The following is an 18,986-nucleotide window of genomic DNA, read 5'->3' on the forward strand; positions in this document are numbered from 1 at the left end:
CCGTAATTTTGCTGTGTTTCGGGGCTTAGCTAACCGGCGCATGTGAAGTCAGGCTTTTCGGCTTTGCCAGGCAGTTGGGCAAAGCATACTGCGCGTGCGTGAGCCAAGAATGCTTAGCGCACGCGCAAAAAATGGTGGACACCTACTCCTATTCCTCAAAAAACTGCGGACGGCGGCCATAGATGGGGAGGCAGCAAACATTGGGAACACCGCCCATCGGACCGCACCGACCTCGTTTTCATCGCCCGCCAAAAGTAGGTGACAGATTCCCTTTAACGCTTAATATGGACGTTTCAGCGGGTTTGCCGGTGAAAACACGTTGAACCTACTCACGTCATAGGAGACAATTTAAGGATTGGAGGGACTCGCAGAACAGGAAACTTTGACCCCCATTAGAATGGCGCAGGACCGCCGCTCCGGTCACTCCCTATGAATGGAGAGGTGATCAGACATGCGACCTGCTGTGCCGTTTCGTATCGGAGATAAAAATGCCACCCGGGAACACAAATTCCCGATTCTACCGATCGGTGTCAGATCCCCACCGTTATCACCTCTCTGTTGGATCGGTGATTGTTTTCACTGGGAAACTCCTTTAATCAAAAAATAAAGGCGAAAATGTGGTTGCCCGTAGCAACCAGTTTCCAGAACACCCTTTTTTGAATGGAATCGGATTTTGTTTTTTCGTCTTTTGATCAATCACCGCCACCTCGTCACCACGGCTCTTATTCCTGAGCGTCCTCGCCGTGTAACTTACATCATGGTGGCAACGTGCCATCAAGGACACCGCCATATATCACCACACACTGAATGGAATACATATAGAAAGGAGCAGCACCACCTTCCAGTTTCCCTTTCCACAGGCAGTGAGTGTGAGAGCTGAAAGTGAAGCCATGTCGTGACAGAGCCGCTGCCTCACTTCTACCTCTTGTCATAGGAAACAAAAGTCTAAGGGGAAAAAAAAATAAATTCCACTAAGTCACTAGTGAAACCAAAGCTCTTATGTCATTTCCCCTTTAAATGAATCAACTCCAGACAGGGAAATTCCGGTAATGGGGGGAGGGGAGAGGAGCCGTGTGTAGTCAATGGGAGGAGACATCTTATAAAAAATCCTTTGAAGGTAACTCGCGCACAGTGGAGAGTAGTAAAGTTCGCGGAGATAGTCGCACGGCAGCTGAGGAGATAACGCTTCCTACCCAGACCCCGAGGACCTTGGTTATTGTGTGTGCACAGGACTATCGTGACCATGAAGCTCGCGCTGCTCCTCGTCGGGTTCCTGCTCAGCGCAGTTGCGGCAGAGTCGGTAAGTGGCGCAGCGTCATTCGCACAAAAGCGCGGGGAGGGGGCAGCGCATAGCTCGCATTCCAGTGGCCTCATTGTGTGCGCGACCACCTCTCTAGAAACATGGCTTGTATCAGCCTGGTGGTACTACAAGTCCCAGCAGGACACGGCTTTTTTTTATTTTCTGGTACTTTTTTACCTCAGAACACCAGCTCCTTGCACTGTCTGGTGACGTTGCCACAGTTCATGGTGTGGTGGCCACAGGCACGTAGTGTATGGCTGGCTGCCAGTTCTATTGACCCTCCATCAGGAGTAGCCCTGGGGGCGAGCTGTCCTCTTGCATGTGGTGACCGCTGAGCTGTGAGCGGGATGTCTCTGCCCCTCGCACCCTGACCTTCCCATTGTTCCCCTGGCATTCCAGCACCTCTTCCCTTGTGGATGGAACTGTCTTGGCTAATGAGCTGTGGGTAAAGTTCTGACCATACACAAGCCCCCCCTGCTTCCCCTGTGCGGGGCTTCTCCATTACGGCCCCCCATGTGCGCCTTATAGATGCCTTTGATGAATTGGCCATATATTATTTATTCTCGTCTTTCCTCTGTTCACTACTGAGGTGACGAGGATGATGGCGTGTGACTTGTAGGGTCAGTTCTGCGGTTGAGGAATACTGTCACCATTCTTTTCACACCCCCTATTAATAATGGCTTCCATTTGCAGTATTGGGGTACGGCCATAGTTTCCGGGGCGCAGTGTGCCGTTTATCACTTCACTATGTGCTCCACATTTCTTTTTTTTATCGCAATAAAACTAATCTCCTTTTCTTTGACTAGTTAAACCAGTGATTTGATGGCTTTCTTCTGATTCCCTAAAGTCATTCGGATGTGCCCCTGACTACGTTCTTGAGGACCAAAAGCGCATATCGGGGTCCATTTTGTATTCCTAGTGAGGGGAGCATGCCATTTTCGGGATATCGAGCAGAAGCTATTAAATACCGCTATACGCTGGGTGCCCCCAGCCGCCCTTGCGAAGCTCCATTCTTCATTGATGGTTGGGAATCCCTTTAATGGGAGCACTAGGTGTTTCTTCTGTAGACCAGTGTTACGACACCATGTATCTGTCATGATCACTTTAGTTCTGTGGCTATCCTGTTGTGGAACTACGACTCCCAACGTTCCTGCTGGAGGTTGCATAAGTGTTGGTAATCGTACAGAAGAGCACAGACGTCCTCAGCTTGTGGGCCACTTTGGCAACCACCATGTGAGTCCTTATGGCTATTGAACCAAAGGCCCTGGGAAGTTGTGTCTACGTCACTCTCTCATTCTTGCTCTCTGGCCAAATAACTTTGGCAGGGGGGTGACTCTCCTGTGGCTAAGAAGCCAATATTTAGATTCCAGCTCGTGCTTGGAATTTTCTTGTCTGTGGAATGAAGCAACCTCTTGAACGTCTTATTAGCAGATGTTGCTGGCGTCTTTGTTACTCTGTCAAGCAGCTATGTAAAACAAGGAGTCTGGATAAACATGGAAGGATTCAGGGAGCCAACTTTCTGGAAGACGTGTATAACTTTTTTCTATTTTGGGTGCTCCAGCTGTGACTTTGCTTGTCTTGACTGTTCTTCTATGTGTTAATAGTTTATGGGGCGACTCAGTCTTTGCTTGCTTTTGATGTCTCCACATGTCACGGTACATTACTGTTGCAACATAGATCCTCCTGTCTTGCGTAACATCACAAACCGCTTTCCTGGGATTTTTTTTTCCTGGTAATAAAGGAAGGATGTCCATTTTAGGAAATGGTTTCCTTCAGTGCTTAAGAGGCCGTTCTACTTCTCGTATCATGGATGAGGGTATGTGCTCTTTTTGGGGGTCCCTGGCCTTACAAGTATTGGTTTGTACAGCATAGTTTAAAATGTAAGCTTGTGATTTAGGCCTCGGGAAGTTTTGCGGCCTTTTAGGATGCAGTGAGGTATGAATGGGGGGGGTTGATTTGACATATGCTCCAGTAGGTTTTGAAAAAAAAAAATTGTACCCGTTGAAAACAAGCGGGCTTACAAAGTTAGTCTGCCAGTACAAAAAGATGAGCGCCTATAGAGAGGCCCCTCTGGGGTAATTGTTCTCTTTGGGGCTGCCTAATTTACATATAAATGAGATCGTGCTTTATGAGGTAGGAAAGTGTTCCACTTAAAAGATCATTTCCGTCGCAGAGACTTTGATTACCGTAATTCGCCTGCAAATAAGAACTCCTTGATGTTGTATCTAATAGTCAGATTTATGGAAAATTCTGTTTGATGTTTGTGTATTCTTTCTGGGGGTCAGCATTTCGGAAAATTGAATTTCAACCTTCAATTTGTGTTATCCTGCAATATACAGATGTAAAGTATACATTTTGTTTTATCTTTTTTTTTTTTTTTTTTTTTTTTTTTTTACCCCTTCAGGAACCCTTTCTGGCCTATAGTCTACATCACAAACTAAGTACTTTCTCTCCTTAGAGCTTAGGAGGCGTGATTGCAGGCACCACTTCATGTCCATTCAAAGTGACTACGTAAGGCTGTGTTCACACATGTATGGATCGTGATTCATGAAACTGCCATGGGTCTCCTGACCAGAACTTGGCAGCCTCATAGGTGTGTGACACAGCTGAATTTGGGTTAGTAGACCCACTGCCAATCTGTATTCGGACCGTGACACATGCATGTGTTAATCCTGCTTTATGTAGGCAGCCTTTGGTTATGGACTCGCTCCATGTAACTAACAGCTGGAGGCAACTAGACCCAATTCCATAGATTTAGTGAATGTTGCTGTCCTTATGTGATTAGAAGGCTTTCTTTTCCTCCTTGTTAAGGCCGTAAAATCCAAGGTAGTCAGTCTTCACTGTTGGCTCAAGTGCATGAGATGTCTGCCCTAGATCAGAAGCTTGGACTTGACTTGTATGTTCTTGTCGCAGTGGTATTTAATAAGTGACTCCATCTTCTATGAATTGGCGCTGATTCACATTTTAAGTGGGTCTATTTTCTATATCATGGCTGCTTCTACAAATATGGGAGGGACAGCCATGTACACACGTATACATGCATATATCCACCCATCAGGTGACTAATGATGACTGCAGGTGAATCACTACTTGTGGCATTGCTGGCTTTGTATGTCAAGCAAAGGCTCAGCTTGTCTTTTTGGCACAGTAGCCATGACTATCTTCACCAGCAGTGAACAGCTGCTGTATTCTTCTTAGACCCCGTGAAATGTTAAGGCAGGCGGTGTGCTTCCTTCCTAGCTGCTTTTGTTCTAGTCCAGGAGAATGTGGTCCTGTGTGCTGCCCAGAATTCCAGGTGCCCCTACATGCAGAGTAAACAGCTCGTGCTTGTTCACCTATTCAGCTGCCTTTCATGCCTCACATCCTGACCATGTCAGACCTTTAAGGCTTTAAGCGTTCTCCTTTTTTTAATTCCCTTAATACATATGGATAATTGCTTAATAGGTCAGTCGTTCTCGTGTTTTCTTGTCCAACAGAGCGCTAAGTACAGTACTCTAAAGCTGCTATTTTGGGAATAAAGTCAGACCTCTCTTGTAAATGAGATGCTGCAGTTAATAACTTTTTTTCTTTTTTTTTTTTTGTCTGTTTTGTGTCCTTCATTAAAAGTAATTATAGTAATGTCTAGTTCCATTACTGAAAATGGCTCTTAACCACTAATGCAGCCTGTACATAAAAACACACACCATTGTTAATCAATGTTTTGTATCAGTTTCATCAGTGTTTGGTTAGTTTATACCATCAGAAAGGGGGGAAAAAACTGCTAAGCTTTTCCTATACATTACAATGTTCATCAGATGCCTTCTGTGTGGCCATAATTTTTTTTTTTTTTTTTTTTTTTTTTTTTATTATATCCGTGATGCATATCCTAAATGGAGATGTCTGTGTCCGGACATCTGAATGAGACCTTAAGGGTAAGTGCACACGTTGCAGATTTGCTGCGGATCCGTATCACATTTGCTAGTGATTTACAGTACAATGTTCAATGGTGAAAAAAAAACGCTGCATGGAAATGCAGCGGTTTATTTTCCGCAGCATGTCAACTCTTGTGTGGATTCCCAGGGCTTTTACACCCATTCCATTATAGGAATCCGCAAGTGTAAAAATGCAGGTGAAGTCAGCAGGAAAAACACGCGGATTTTGACCTGCGAATTCTGCCAAAATATGCAGATTCTGCGCAGCAATCCGCAACGTGTGCACATACCCTTAGACTACCCCCAGACTTTCTAACACGCAAGGTGCAGAGAAGAAGAGGACTAGAACTCTTGTGCCACCTATTGGAAGTAGCAATCCTAAAAGTCAATGTCTCTGAGCATGTCATCCTCTGCAAGGAGAAATGATGATTCTTGGATATTGGTCAGATGCCTCTCATGCAGCCAAACCAGATCTCACACTTTGCACCAACGAGGGGCAGTACCCTGAAACAGTGTCTGCAAATTGAGATTCTGACTTGGCTTTTATCCAAAGTCATGTGACAAGGATCGTTAAAGGGTTGACACTGACTTTTAGGATTGCTACTTCCAATAGGTGGCACTAGAGTTCTAGTCCTCTTCCTTTCTGAAGAGACATGCATATTTCCCAGAGGAGCATTGCGGCTTTAAGTCTCCTCATCTCGGCATGCTTGGCATGTCAATCTCTGCATGGAGAAAAAACTTCTTGGATAACGCACAAGGTAAAATCTGTATTTAATATTTGTGGTGTAAATTGGCAGGTGATGGATAGATGAAATTTCATTAAATCTCATTGGTAGCGCAGGTAATGTAACACATAGCTGTGTATCTGGCCTCTGGGAGGTCATTAATTACTATAACATATATGTACCATTAACTACAACATGGTTACCAAAAAATGCAATATAACTCATGTGGTTTTTTGTTTTTTTTTTCCCCTCTGTAAAATTGACTTGTCATATGTCTTAGAGTATTGTCTAGTGCTGGCCTATGAACGCATCCCAAGCCAGATGGCAAATGCACGCAATTTTTTAAAGAAATGTGCCGTTGTTTTCTACTGATGTACTATAGAAGTTGTTTCCTTCTTATATTTACACAGCCTAGCAGTACAAACTGGACAAACTGGCTTCTAGAGTCAAGTCATTTGTTTACTTTCCCTAGAATGAAGTTGACACTAAAGCCACCCCCCTCCCCATATATTAGATGGCTGTCTGACTGAGGCTATGTTTCCACGTTAACGCTGTGGAGAGGACGCAGCTCCGCCCAAAGAACTGCCCTCTCTGCGTGCAGTGATTCTGCATCCCAAACGTAGACTGTTTATCTTGCGGAGACTGAGCGTCTCCGCAAGATGGACGTGTCGCATGTGCGTTTACGCAGGTCTGACACCTGTGTGTTTGCATGCATAGTGGAGATGGGATTTCATAAAATCCCATCTCCACTATGCTGTAACATCTGGACACAGCGTTTCCTGAACGTGGAAACCTAGCCTAAGGATGGTTGAGAGAGTAACAGGAGCGCTCGCTCAGCGAAGCATCCCTGTGTTCTCGAAAAGCCGCTGCCAGATATCTCTCTCCTCTATTGGCCAACACTAGTCAGTGTATATGGGGGGGGGGGGGGGGGGTTAGATTGTGTAAAATCCCCCTACAGAGATGAGGTTGTCTGCAGGTCCAATTCTAAATATATTACAGCAGTCTGTTAGTAGCATTAGTCTAATGGAAGTTATTCCTAATAAAGCTATTGCTGTATGAAGCCCCATGCCTGGATTGACCAGAATGACAAATTGGTGACATAGCAGAGTTCTCAATTCAACTTTCAAAAAAGTCAGGTAACATCTAAGAGTGGCCACAACATGTTTGTTCACTGTCATGTCTGGAAGGTAAGGTTGCATGTCATAATGGTTATTTTGGGACCTCTTATGACATTTTGGTGGCTCAGTGGTTAGCACTGCAGCCTTGCAGTGCTGGAGTCCTGGGTTCAATTCCCACCAAAGACAACATCTGCAAGGAGTTTGTATGTTCTCCCCGTGTTTGTGTGGATTTCCTGCGGGTACTCCGGTTTCCTCCCACACTCCGAAGACATACTGATAGGGAATTTAGATTGTGCGCTCCATGGGGGACAGTGTTGATGATGTCTGTAAAGCACTGTAGAATTATTGGCGCTATAGAAATGCGTAAAATAAAAGTATTATGGAAAAGAACTCCTCATACCAGGCCAAGGACTCTGTAGTGAATTTGTCTGTTCCTTTCCAACCTGTGACAGTCCTTGCTCTCAGCCCCTTCACATGCAGTTTAACAAGTCTTGTATGACTTGCATAAGTCTTCAGGTGTCTGGTTACCGTTTCAAATGGAAAAGTACATTTCTCATGTATAGGTTGCACAATTGGGAGTCTGCACTGACTGTTGAGCTCAGGAGAATGACTCTATTGTCTACCTAATTTCTGTAAGAACAGGTGCTTGGCCCGATCCACCTCCCCCTTATCTCATTGAAAACTCCCCAACAATTTTATTTTACTACCTATGTAGATCTAGATAATCATTGATATACTGTAATCTTCTCAGTCTGGCATTCCTCCCCCTTTTCACAAGTCATTTGGCGTAGTTATGCCTACATGGCACCAGGGCTGTGGAGTCGGAGTCGGTGCTCATTTTGGTGGAGTCGGAGTTGGAGTCGGTATAAAATGGACCGACTCCTAAAATATATAATAAATTGGGTACAGTAATTCAATGCAGGATATGCTGAATATTTTTTCATAGGAGTTTGGGAAAGTTATGAAATGTCCTATAAATGGCTGTTATATTCCTGATCTAAGGCTACATTCACACACAGCGTTTTTCCTGTGTTTTTTGAGGATACGTTTTTCAGCTGCAAAAGCTGATCATCTTTTTAAAAAACTGCATCACCTGAAAGGTTTTTGAGCTCATAGATAATGTTTTCAATAGCAAAAGCAGATTAGAAATCTGCTCTATCTATCCATTTATCCATATCTGTCTATCCATATCGTATCTGTACCAAAAAGAATGAAAACCGGGTCGTACACAAATATATATTCTGTTCTATCTAAATATCTTGATTATTGGATCATAAAAATGATTAAATGTCTGAGGTTCACATTGTACTACAATAAATTTTTCACTTAAATATAAGCAATATGTGTGGGAGTCGGAGTCTGAGTCGGTGTAAGGGAAATTGAGGAGTCGGAGTCGCAGGTTTGGCTTACCGACTCCACAGCCCTGCATGGCACTTGTGGTCACCTTTCTTCTTTAATGTTACTTTAACTAGATTTGTCACATGGAACAAAGACCTGTTATACCAATGTCTCATTGTTGAGTCAAGGGATGGCCCTTAGATTTTGGGAAGAGCTGATTCCATACAGGAGACTGCAGCATGCAGATGTCTACAGCTGTTACAATGTTGTTGGATGAGCTATATATAGCAATGTCATTACCATTGATCATGGTTTCCTGTTTACACCATAACATTACATCTTATCCCATAGCCTTTCATAGTTTTGCCAAGAGGGAATACTCGGAAGTGTTATCTTTCCTTCCATCTCATTCCAGACAATGGCTTCCTGACCTGTCACTTGATATGCTAGTTGTTTTGATCCTAGGTGAGGATTTATCTTTTTATAGAGATACAATGGTGTAAACCAGTGGTTCCCAAACTCCAGTCCTTGCGGACCCCAACAGGTCATGTTCTCAGGATTTCCTTAGTATTTCACAGGTGATGGAAGTATCATCAAGACATCAGGAATTCTCTCTCATATGTAACACTATGGAAATCTTGAAAACATGACCTGTTGGGGTCCATGAGGACTAGAGTTTGGGAACCACTGGTTTAAACTTTGTCTTTCTTCCATACTGGTCAGGTTACCTTTTCAGACAACAAACCAGAAAGTGTTGCACTAGATTCTTCATGCAAAGAAATATGGAAGAACAATATTATCTCTCACATTCTATATAAACTCACAACCGGCTCACAACATTATGTTGGATACATAAGGAACACTCGTTTCACAGAAGTGTGTAGTAAAGACTGTCTTGAGGTGAATAAACAAGTCCACCTTACCAGGACAATGTCTTGTTACTGTGTGAGGAGAGACTCAAAAGTAGACAAGAAATTTTATATATGACTATCTATCCTAAAATACCCTGCGGTGGTGAAGTCATATTTACCATTCCCAATGCTCGTCATAAACTTGATGTACTTATGCACCATTATCATCATATCCCCTTTAGATCAAGTACAAACAGGCCTCTCTCTGAGCTTAGTAACATGCAGTCAGGAAGCTGTTTTTCCCCCGGGCTTGGATTCTCTTTGACAGAGTTTGATTCATCCCTTAAATACTCAAGAATCAAGAATGAAGACAATGGCAAACTCAGGAAGAGTTGTATTTCACATAAAATATCTGATTTCAGTGCTGTGATCACAGCTTAAAAAAAGGACCTGATTTCCTGAAAGATATAAGCTTTACCCTGGTTCACACCTACAGCTATGTCTTATTTTTTTTTTTGTGTTTAGGAAGCAGTTAGTGGGACCATTTACAGACTTGCAGCAATACTGTACAGCTAGTGTTTTTCTTGGGATGTGGCTGTCACATGTAGGTGTGAAATAGTTCCTGCATTCTTCTGCTTGAGTTTTGACTTGGTAATTGCTTCTCATCTTGGCCAAGTTCATATATCATCTGGAGCCTGTGGCTACAGTAGTTAAGTTTGTAACATCTATTTTTTTTTTTTTTTTTTTTTTTTGTCTCCGTCCCATTACGATCCAATTGCTATGGGTCTGGATGTAAACTGACTTCCTTTTATGGAAGTAGTCTTCAGCAGCACATAAATTACTCTGCCATGCTAAAGTACATTTTTCTATTAACTGGGAATTGATTGAAGTGCTAGATGGTTGCTTTCTGAACTGTACAGGGTTGAAGGCAGTGAATATATACCGTACTTACATTTTTATGATCCTATTATCAACTGGCCCGTAAAGCATTGATCATGGATTTGAGCCATTTGGTCATCTTATCCTTTACTAGGATGGGTCAACAGATGTCTGAGATGCATCCGTTTCAAGAAAGCAAAAACCTTGCCCTTCCCCCACACTTACCTGCACAGGTGTAATAATGTATCAGGTAACACTTATGCAAGGTCAAGGCAAAGGTCTATACTACTTCATGCAAATGGCTTTGATCTCATAACAGTGTACATTCTAAAGGAATGGCCCATTCTGTTCATCTTTTGTAAATGTAGTATGATTACTCGAATTTCTAATCCTCAAGGTGCTTTGGTTGCGATGCAATAAATTTTTTCAGTGGACGATTTTTTTTAAAATTGTTTGACTATGTAGAGGCGAAGATAATTTATCGGTCTATTGCTCTAAAGGCACTACATAGATTTGTTGTGGGTATGTTCCTTATCTTTATAATTATATCCCTAATTTGTCACAATTGGACTTGTTATCTTTGTGTGTGGGGTTTTTTTTTTTTTTTTTTTTTTTTGTTTTTCCCCCCTTCACCCTCTCACCTATTAAAAGTTAATTTTAAGTTGTGTGGCTCTCTCCACTTCTGACTGATGTTTAATGTGTAGACCAGGTGAGGAGCTGAGCTCTGTCCAATACTCTTGCCTTTTTGCAATAACTTCAGCTTGTTGAACTGTGTCCCAGAACCTGACCTTGCTGAGTGCAGTTTCTCTCATTAGTTAAATATTATCCCGCTGATTACAATACACTGAAAAACAAGTACAGGTTTACATTGCTGTAAATGGATCGTTGGGAACGCAATGCATGCCTAGCAAGTCCATGTTCACATACTGTATGTGGTTGCCATTTTATATTCTAGCCTTACTCTGCAATTGGAATAAGTACTTTGTTTATCTTACGGACAATTGAGGTTTCTCAAAGGGACCCCCATACACAATAGATAGTGGCTAGCTAACCAATGGTCCTGACGGCTGCCATCTCCCAGTTTCTCTCTACAAAGGATGGCTTACTTTGCGGAGCGGCTCCCATGTTCTCTATTGAGAGAGATGATGCCACACTATGATGTTGGTGGCTTATCTCGCCAAGAACAAAGTAATCAGTCCAAATATAACATGCCAGATCCTTATGTCCACCCAACAATTATCTGTCAGGGGAGAGCCAGGAGGTTCCATACATGCTTAAACTCTGGCTGAGATGTTGGTCTAATGTGTAATGGGGCGTTGGCTGTGGGGTAGCGCAACCTACTAGAAATGAACACTCAAGTTTTCAAGGCTCGTTATTTTGTTGGTGACAACAATTTCCCCTAACTTTTGTGTTTTAATGTTTAAGCACAACACACATGCATTAATATAAATTATTGGGGCATGCTTCTCTTGCACTGTCAGTCACCTGTTTTGGTTTGTTTGTTTTTTGTTTTTTTTCCCCAGTTTCACACCACTTGCCCATGAGCTTCTGCAGAACCTCTAAAAATAAAAAGACTGAGGTGCTTGGTTTTGGATTGTTTTGCTTCCTGGAGAAAAGCTTGTGAAAAATGTTCAGTCAATTAAAAGCTGATGAATGAATGCTTTTATTTATGGTAATATATGTGATGACTGACTTGTAGGCTGTCATGGTTATTTTAACATTACTATATGGTGATCATAGTAGTTTATGGAGACTCTTCTTAAAGTCTATCATTGGTGAATGTTTCTTACATGTCTGCTTCACTTTGAATTTTAGATCCCAGAGCATGACATTAATTATATGCGCAAACCCTTTTTGGGACCTTGTGTGTTCGCGCCAATTTTATGTTATGCAACTTGGGAAAATTACCAGTATTTCCAACGTGAAGTATCACAATGGGGTGCTAATGAGCTACAGACTGCAACATATTGGTCATCAATGGGAACTGGGCAGAAATAGTTTATTTACGACACAAAATTATTCCACCACAATTGCCAATGAGCAATCCACTTTAGGGTATGTGTAGACAACTAGTAAACGCTGTAGGTTAAGGCCCCGTCTCACATAGCGAGATCGCTAATGCATCACCGATTTTGTGATGCAACAGCAATCTCGCTACATGTGACAAGCAGCAGCGACTCCCCCACCCCCTTGCTGGATATCGCTGATCGTGCAGGAATGTCCTGGGCCATTTTTCGTCATCAGCGTCCCGCTGGCCAGTGTGCATCGCTGTGTTTGATCGCTGGATCGTTGCTGCGTCGCTGAAGAGATCTGCTTGTTTGGCAGCTTACTAGCTATCATTTAGCGCGCACCAGCGATCCTTACCAGGTCATATCGTTGTTGGGATCGCTGGTGTCTCTAAGTGAAACGGGACCCTTAGACTCAGCATACTTGTGCAACGTCCAGCTGTTACAGCATAGTCCGTGGAGACAGGCATGCGGCACATCTCTCCAGACAACGGCATGTCAATTTCTTTTGTGGAGGCTAGCGTCTCCACAAGAAATTTTAACCCGTACAATGTATTGTTCACGGTGAATCTGCATGGTTCAGTGAGAATGTGTGAATTTGACTGCAGCACATTGGACGTAGTGAACGTGTGTTGCATCCAAAGCTCTGCTAATTCCTGATCGTCTGCCCATATCCTTACAGGAAGTTGATTATACTTTATTGTAGGGGTCCCCAACCTTCCACACTCCAGCTTTTATAAAATGCCACCTTTTTAAGCAAGGGACTTCTGTGAGCATGTTGGGAGATGTAGTTTCACAGCTGGAGAGCTGCAGGTTGTCTATCTTGCTGTGCACATGTACAGTATTACATACTAAAGTGGTGTTTCTTTGTGTCCATACTTGCTTATCGGACTCTAAGCCAGTAAGGCTTTGTTTGACCGTGTGCCACTCTATCCAGTAGTCAGCTGCCAGCACTCCACTTCTGGTGGAGGGGCTTGTGGAGTGGCAAATGCTGCCCACTATGCAAAGAACACTTGTGCTTTCCACATTTTTTGCTCTTTGTCCATTGGCCAGACATGCATACATCCATAGTAAAACTTTACGCAATGTCTTACTGACCACACATTTTTGTGTGTTTTTTATATATATATATATATATATATATATATATAGATAGATAGATAGATAGATAGATAGATAGATTTATTTTACACACACACACTCGGGACACTCCTAGAAAAGTTGTGTGTAAGGCAGGTGTGGTTGCAGTAAAGGAAATTTCTACACCAACCTGTTTTAATTATTGAAATAAAATCTGCTTGGGAAGAAAATAGTGTGACTGTTTCATTGCCAGAGCCTAAGGCTTTGACATATATTCTTTGTATCCTGTCACTTTTTCCTTGCAGGTTCTGGTCATTTTTAGAGTGTTCTGATCTGTGACTTAAAGTTAGATGATTGTAGAACTTTAACTGGGGGGGGGGACTTTTTTTTTTTTTTCCTTTTTTTGTTTTTTCCTTAATGGATTCCCCATTTTTCTTAGATACGTGAAACTGAGTTGATGGACCCAAACGTTATAATCGAAGACCTGATTGAAGCTTCAGGCTCAGATGATGAAGATGTATATACTGATTACTATGATGAAGATTCTGATTCGTTTGATGAATCCTCTGGTTCTGGCGATTCAGGTAACTTTTTTTTTTTTTTTTTTTTTTTTTTTTTTTTTCTTTTGTCAAATAGACATCTCCATTTCCAAGTTCGGACATGAGTTCATATCGTTTCAACAGGGAGATGCTTGTCTTCCATGAGAACCAATGGATTGGGTGTTTAAATGAAAGCTGCCTGATTCTTTCCTGACATTATTTTTATTAGAGGAATTATGAGCCCCCCCCCATACTTTGAGTTGGGTGATCTTACTGAAGTGTATATGGAGGTCTCTGTTGTGAATTCTTTCTGGGCTCCCTCCTGTGGTTGCTGGAGGTAGTGGAGCTGGTCAGATTGACAGAGGCTTGCCACCTGATAATGATGATGACAATTGGAGATCTGGGGTTTCTGACTGGAGTATTTAAGACAGCTGACTTCCTTCAATCCATGCTGGTGGTTTTCTTCCTGTGCATTCTGAGGTCTGATGTCTCCTGCTCTGTTCCTGCATGGTTAAGCTAAGTGGTTCATTTGCTAATCTTTTTGCATTTGATCTAGTTCTGTCTCTCTGCTTTGTGCAGGTCAGCTTGCTCCTGCTGGGGCTGTGCTGGATCACCGCCCATATGTTACTGCGTGTCAGTTTGTTCTGTCCCCTTTTATATTGGTCTCTTTTTTGCTTTCAGTATATACCAGAGTGCTGATATAGTGGGGGTGAAGTCGTGTGACTTCAGGTGTTTTTTTTTGTTTTTTTTTTTGTTTTTTTTTTTTTGTGCATCAGACGTGTTGGTTTTTGCGTGATTGCAGACAGTGTCTTTCCTTTCCTGTCTAGTCAGTTTGGGCCCCTTCATTTGCTCAGTCTATTTTTCTGCCTGTGTTTCGTGTTTTCATCTTGTCTCACCAACAATATATGTTTGGGGTATATATCTATTCCTTTGGTGTCTGCTCCAGGGCAGTTTAGATTTCACCTTTCTTGCTTTAGGCTGATTTAGCTCTCCGGCTGTGCCGAAGCATCTAGGGCATCGTAGGCACGCTCCACGGCTACTGCTAGTTGTGTGGATAGGATTGGGGGTTTGCAATCCGCTTAGTTACCAACTTCTCTGGTTTTCTGGTGGCTTAGCCTGGTCCTGCTATCCTCCTCGTTGACCCTTTCAGAACAGGCCTCTAATCGGTGTTGTCCTCTGTAACTGATGGTAATGGCTTGATCATTGCTGTACTGACTCCTTAGCAGAGGGCATGTTGGTCACAATATTATGTGTTTGTTCAATCTGGTCGTAATTCTTGATCAGACCCTGAAAAGTCATTACTTTAGAAGTCCTATATGCCAGCATGTAGTTGTATGATCCTTAACCCTCCCATAGAATTAAAGTACATCCTACTACCCACAATAAAAGGGAATGATTACATAATATATTATCTGCAAATACTTGGCTCCTGACTTCCTCTTTGCCATACCCCACTCTTCAGATCAGTGTAAATGTGCTTAAACATATCTGCCATAAATACATTGGAAAAACAAACAAGATGTGGCTATAGAAGGCTTGGAAAAACAAGAATTTAGTCTAACAGAGAAACTTGTGTGAGTAAACCTGCTCGCTGCCTGAAAGAGAAAGCAGTGATCTTTAAAAAAAAAAAGCAGCCCACCTTTCTAATGTTGTATTGATGACATTTACTTTTGTAGCTTTGGTTAATGAATACAGCAGCAATTTTGCAACTTAACCTGATATCTGACTTCAATTGTCTTTGCAGATGAAGAATTTGAAGATGACCTTGAATCAACCATGTACACACCTACAGTAAGTGCTGAGCTTTACATGTATTCTCCTTGCTTAATAAGATGATAAGGCTGTACCTACACTTGAGCCAAGTCGTAAAATCAAGTGCTTTTTTTAATTGGCGTAAAATGCATATTAAATTAGTTAAATTCATATTGTTACCCTCTTGTAACAAAGTAGCTTGGTATTAGTAGAAACTATAATTTTTAGTAGTTTGCCTGTCAGTTATTTGGTTTTACTGTATCAGTCTATATATAACGTGCTGCTTCTTGCCTCTCCAGACTGCCTTTGATAACAACATTGGAGAAGAGGACATACGTAAGATAAAGATCAATAAAGATAACGTTGACCAAAAGGATAATGATATTTCAATATTGAGGAACAACCCCTTACCTGACGAACATGAACTATCAAATGAAATCTCTATGGCCAGCACTGCTCATGGCTTCTTCAGCAGAACAGAAGTTGTTATTGGTGAGTGGCCTTAGGAGCTCTGTTGCATCGTCTAAAGCAGGGATGGCAAACTTGAATACAGAGGGACAAAATAAAAAAAAAACTTGGACAAAGTTGCAGGCCAGGCCAATCTGTATACAGAATAATGGGGCCCCTCATTGTTCACCATACAAAATGAGGCACCGCATATTTGTAGTTCTGGTGTCACAAGCCAAATATAACCAACCTGTGGGCCAGATTTGGCCCATGGGCCAGTTGGAAATGTATGGCCTAGAGGATAACATTTCCTATTTGCAGCATGTATTCTAAAAAAAGCCACCTGTGTGCTGGAATTAGTCCTTTTTACTATTCATTAAGTGGAAGTAAGAGGTCATAACTTTTTTTTTTTTTTTTTTTTTCTCTTTCTGAAAAGACTTCCTTCCTCTTATTGTAATGGTCTGAATTGCCATTCATGAAAACTTCTTTATGTTCTGATATTTTTCTTGGCTCTTCATGCACACAGGTTTATAGCTCCATGTGTGTACACAGCAATGATGGGGAACCCATATATGCATTGGGCTTTACTGTAATGCCAGAATTCCTACTGCTCTATATAGAAAGAATATTGTGGCATGTTTCTTTGGGTTATACATGCTCACAAAGTTCTTTTGCCTTCAAGTTAATTTTTTTTTTTTTGTTCTTGGTCTGCATGTGTCTAGCAAATGTTGTAGCTATCTAACGTTTTTACATGTGGAAAATTTAAAATCTAAATTTTATTTTTTCTTTTCACAGCGGTCGTTGCTGGTGGATGTGTCGGGTTGGTGTTTGCCATCATCATAGTCTTGCTAGTGATGCGTGTTAGGAAGAACAAGAAAGGAGAGCTTGCTTATGACCCAGTAAAAAAACCTATCTACAAGAAGGCTCCCACAATCGAGGCATAAGCTTTTACATGGACTCTTTGACTGTCAAACTTTGAAATGCATAGCAGAGTTGAGAAATCAAATCTTGTCGTATTACCTAATGCATTTCTGTGACTTCATGTAAAACCTGCTCCAGCGGTTTAGTTTGTAAGGAAAACAATAAGCTGTTTAAATTTTTTTTTTTTTTTTTTTTTTTTTTTTTTTTTTTTTTTTTTTAATTGAGATTTTTCAGAAATTTCTGGAGATGGGCACCATTTTATTTCATATAGAAATTCCAGGTGCTCTATCCTGCAGAGAATCATATTGTGAAATCTAAATGGATTATTTTTGGAGCAAATTACACTACATTTAAAAAATGGACTTTTTTTGTTGTAAACTTTTTTTTTTTTTTTTTTTTTTTTTTTTTTTTTCAGAAAACTCTAATGTACATCTGTTCTGTAATTTAATGAGCTCTACTTGATGGAAATATCTTCTACATGGTTTCCAGAATCTAGATTTCCTTTAAGTTACAAGTATCTATGTGTATAAAGATTAAGGCTATTTCAGTTTAGACCTCCTATCAGGTGCATAATTTAAGGTGCAAGAAGTGAATCGTTAAACACTTTGGTCCTAAGCTAGGACCCAAGAAAGAATAAGTTGCCTTTTATCCGGGAACCACCAATAAATAGGTGGTGATGGTGCCTATATGCAAAATCAAAGCTCTATATATACAAAATTCTAACTATACCTCACCAATCTGTCTTCCAAGAATTCCGATATATATACTGCCATTTTCTAATACTTTAACAAGTGGTACAGTGACTGTATCCTGGCAGGTGCAAGGTCTGCCGTTTTTGAGTGTTCTTAAAGCGTGTGTGCGTGTAGGAGTCTGTATGTATGTGGGTATGCATGTGAATAAACCAATGTCATTAGCCTTTTCTATAAGGAGATGTTGACTTGTCATAGAAATCTTTGGAAAAAAAATTGGAGAGAATAAAATGTTTAAAATTCAGAATTTTGCATTTAAAGTTGTATTTTATAATGTTAGGTTTGAATAGCATTTGTAATATTGATTGTAGAATTTTGGTTTCCTTTTTAATAAATGCTTTTTTATTTAAATTCCATTTAATGTTTCATATTAACGTCTGTGTACATATGTATTATATATTTGTATTTACCAAGGGCATTTTAAAGTGAACCTTATGCCAATTATATTGGTGTTTATCTGCATCTTACCTTGGAAGGGATAATAAAATTTAATTTTGGACTAGTTTGTGCCACATGTTTTTGAGCAAAATACTAACTATGGTTGCTCAATGTTGGTAATGGGGTCACTTTAAAAAAAAAAAAAAAAAAAAAATCTATAGGGCAGTCACTAAATTATGTTTCCATTGGGTTCTGAAATGTGTAATTATGTATTGGCTGCTCTGAATTTCTTCCACTCTGGACCATTCAATACTACTTGTTTGTACCTGTACAATATTTCATTGTAGCAACTATTAAAATATATTTATATTTCACAACCTTATGATGGTAGGGGTCCTTTCTTATACTTAAGAGCAAAGCAGGATAGTGTGTGCGGGTTTTTTTTTTTGTTTTTTTTTTTGTTTTTTTTTTTTTTTCTTGCAATGTAGTTGTAATTGATATTAAGGATGTATTTGAACTTTGACTTGCTGAGTTTGTTTTTCTGCTGTCCCCTATTTGACCCAATTACAGCTCCACAGAAACACTAAAGGGATAGATTTCTGTGTGCTGCATAGAAAATATGTTTAACTTATCCAATTTTTCCCTTCACCCATGACTGCACCACCTGAGAGAGGGATCTGCTCCGCCAGGACAGGAACTTACTGAAATATAAGGGATGGCACCTCTCCCTCCGCTTCAGTTGGATTCCTGTCCTGGAACAGGATCCCAGTCTGACAGCGGCGGTGTCTGTCATGGAAAATGGACCTAGGGCCGTCCCTGCGCAGGAAGAGCAGGTCGGCTTACCTGCAGCGCCAGCTGTCGGTGGCCTGGAAGCGCAGTCCCCAGGGTTCCTCCTCCAGGCCCCGGGTTTGTGTGGGTGCAGTATAGTGGCCTCAGCAGTGGGACTCTCCTCCGAGCCTCCCTCCCCCTGCGCGCGCACGATCCTTCTCCCT

General features: G+C 41.4%; 1 protein-coding gene across 1 annotated transcript; it reads left to right on the plus strand.

Moving 5' to 3' along the window:
• The first annotated feature begins 1,106 nt into the window (after nt 1–1,106).
• Nucleotides 1,107–18,371, plus strand: LOC141086397 (syndecan-4-like). The gene is made up of 5 exons (XM_073572382.1): nt 1,107–1,300; nt 13,648–13,792; nt 15,492–15,538; nt 15,799–15,991; nt 16,742–18,371. The coding sequence occupies exons 1-5, from the start codon at nt 1,244–1,246 to the stop codon at nt 16,888–16,890; spliced, it is 591 nt and encodes a 196-aa protein (XP_073428483.1). The 5' UTR covers nt 1,107–1,243; the 3' UTR covers nt 16,891–18,371.
• The last annotated feature ends 615 nt before the right edge of the window (nt 18,372–18,986 follow it).

The sequence above is a fragment of the Dendrobates tinctorius genome, unplaced genomic scaffold, assembly GCF_039654945.1.
Source record: "Dendrobates tinctorius isolate UK_male_01 unplaced genomic scaffold, ASM3965494v1 ptg000032l, whole genome shotgun sequence".
In the NCBI taxonomy this organism is placed as follows: Eukaryota; Metazoa; Chordata; class Amphibia; order Anura; family Dendrobatidae; genus Dendrobates; species Dendrobates tinctorius.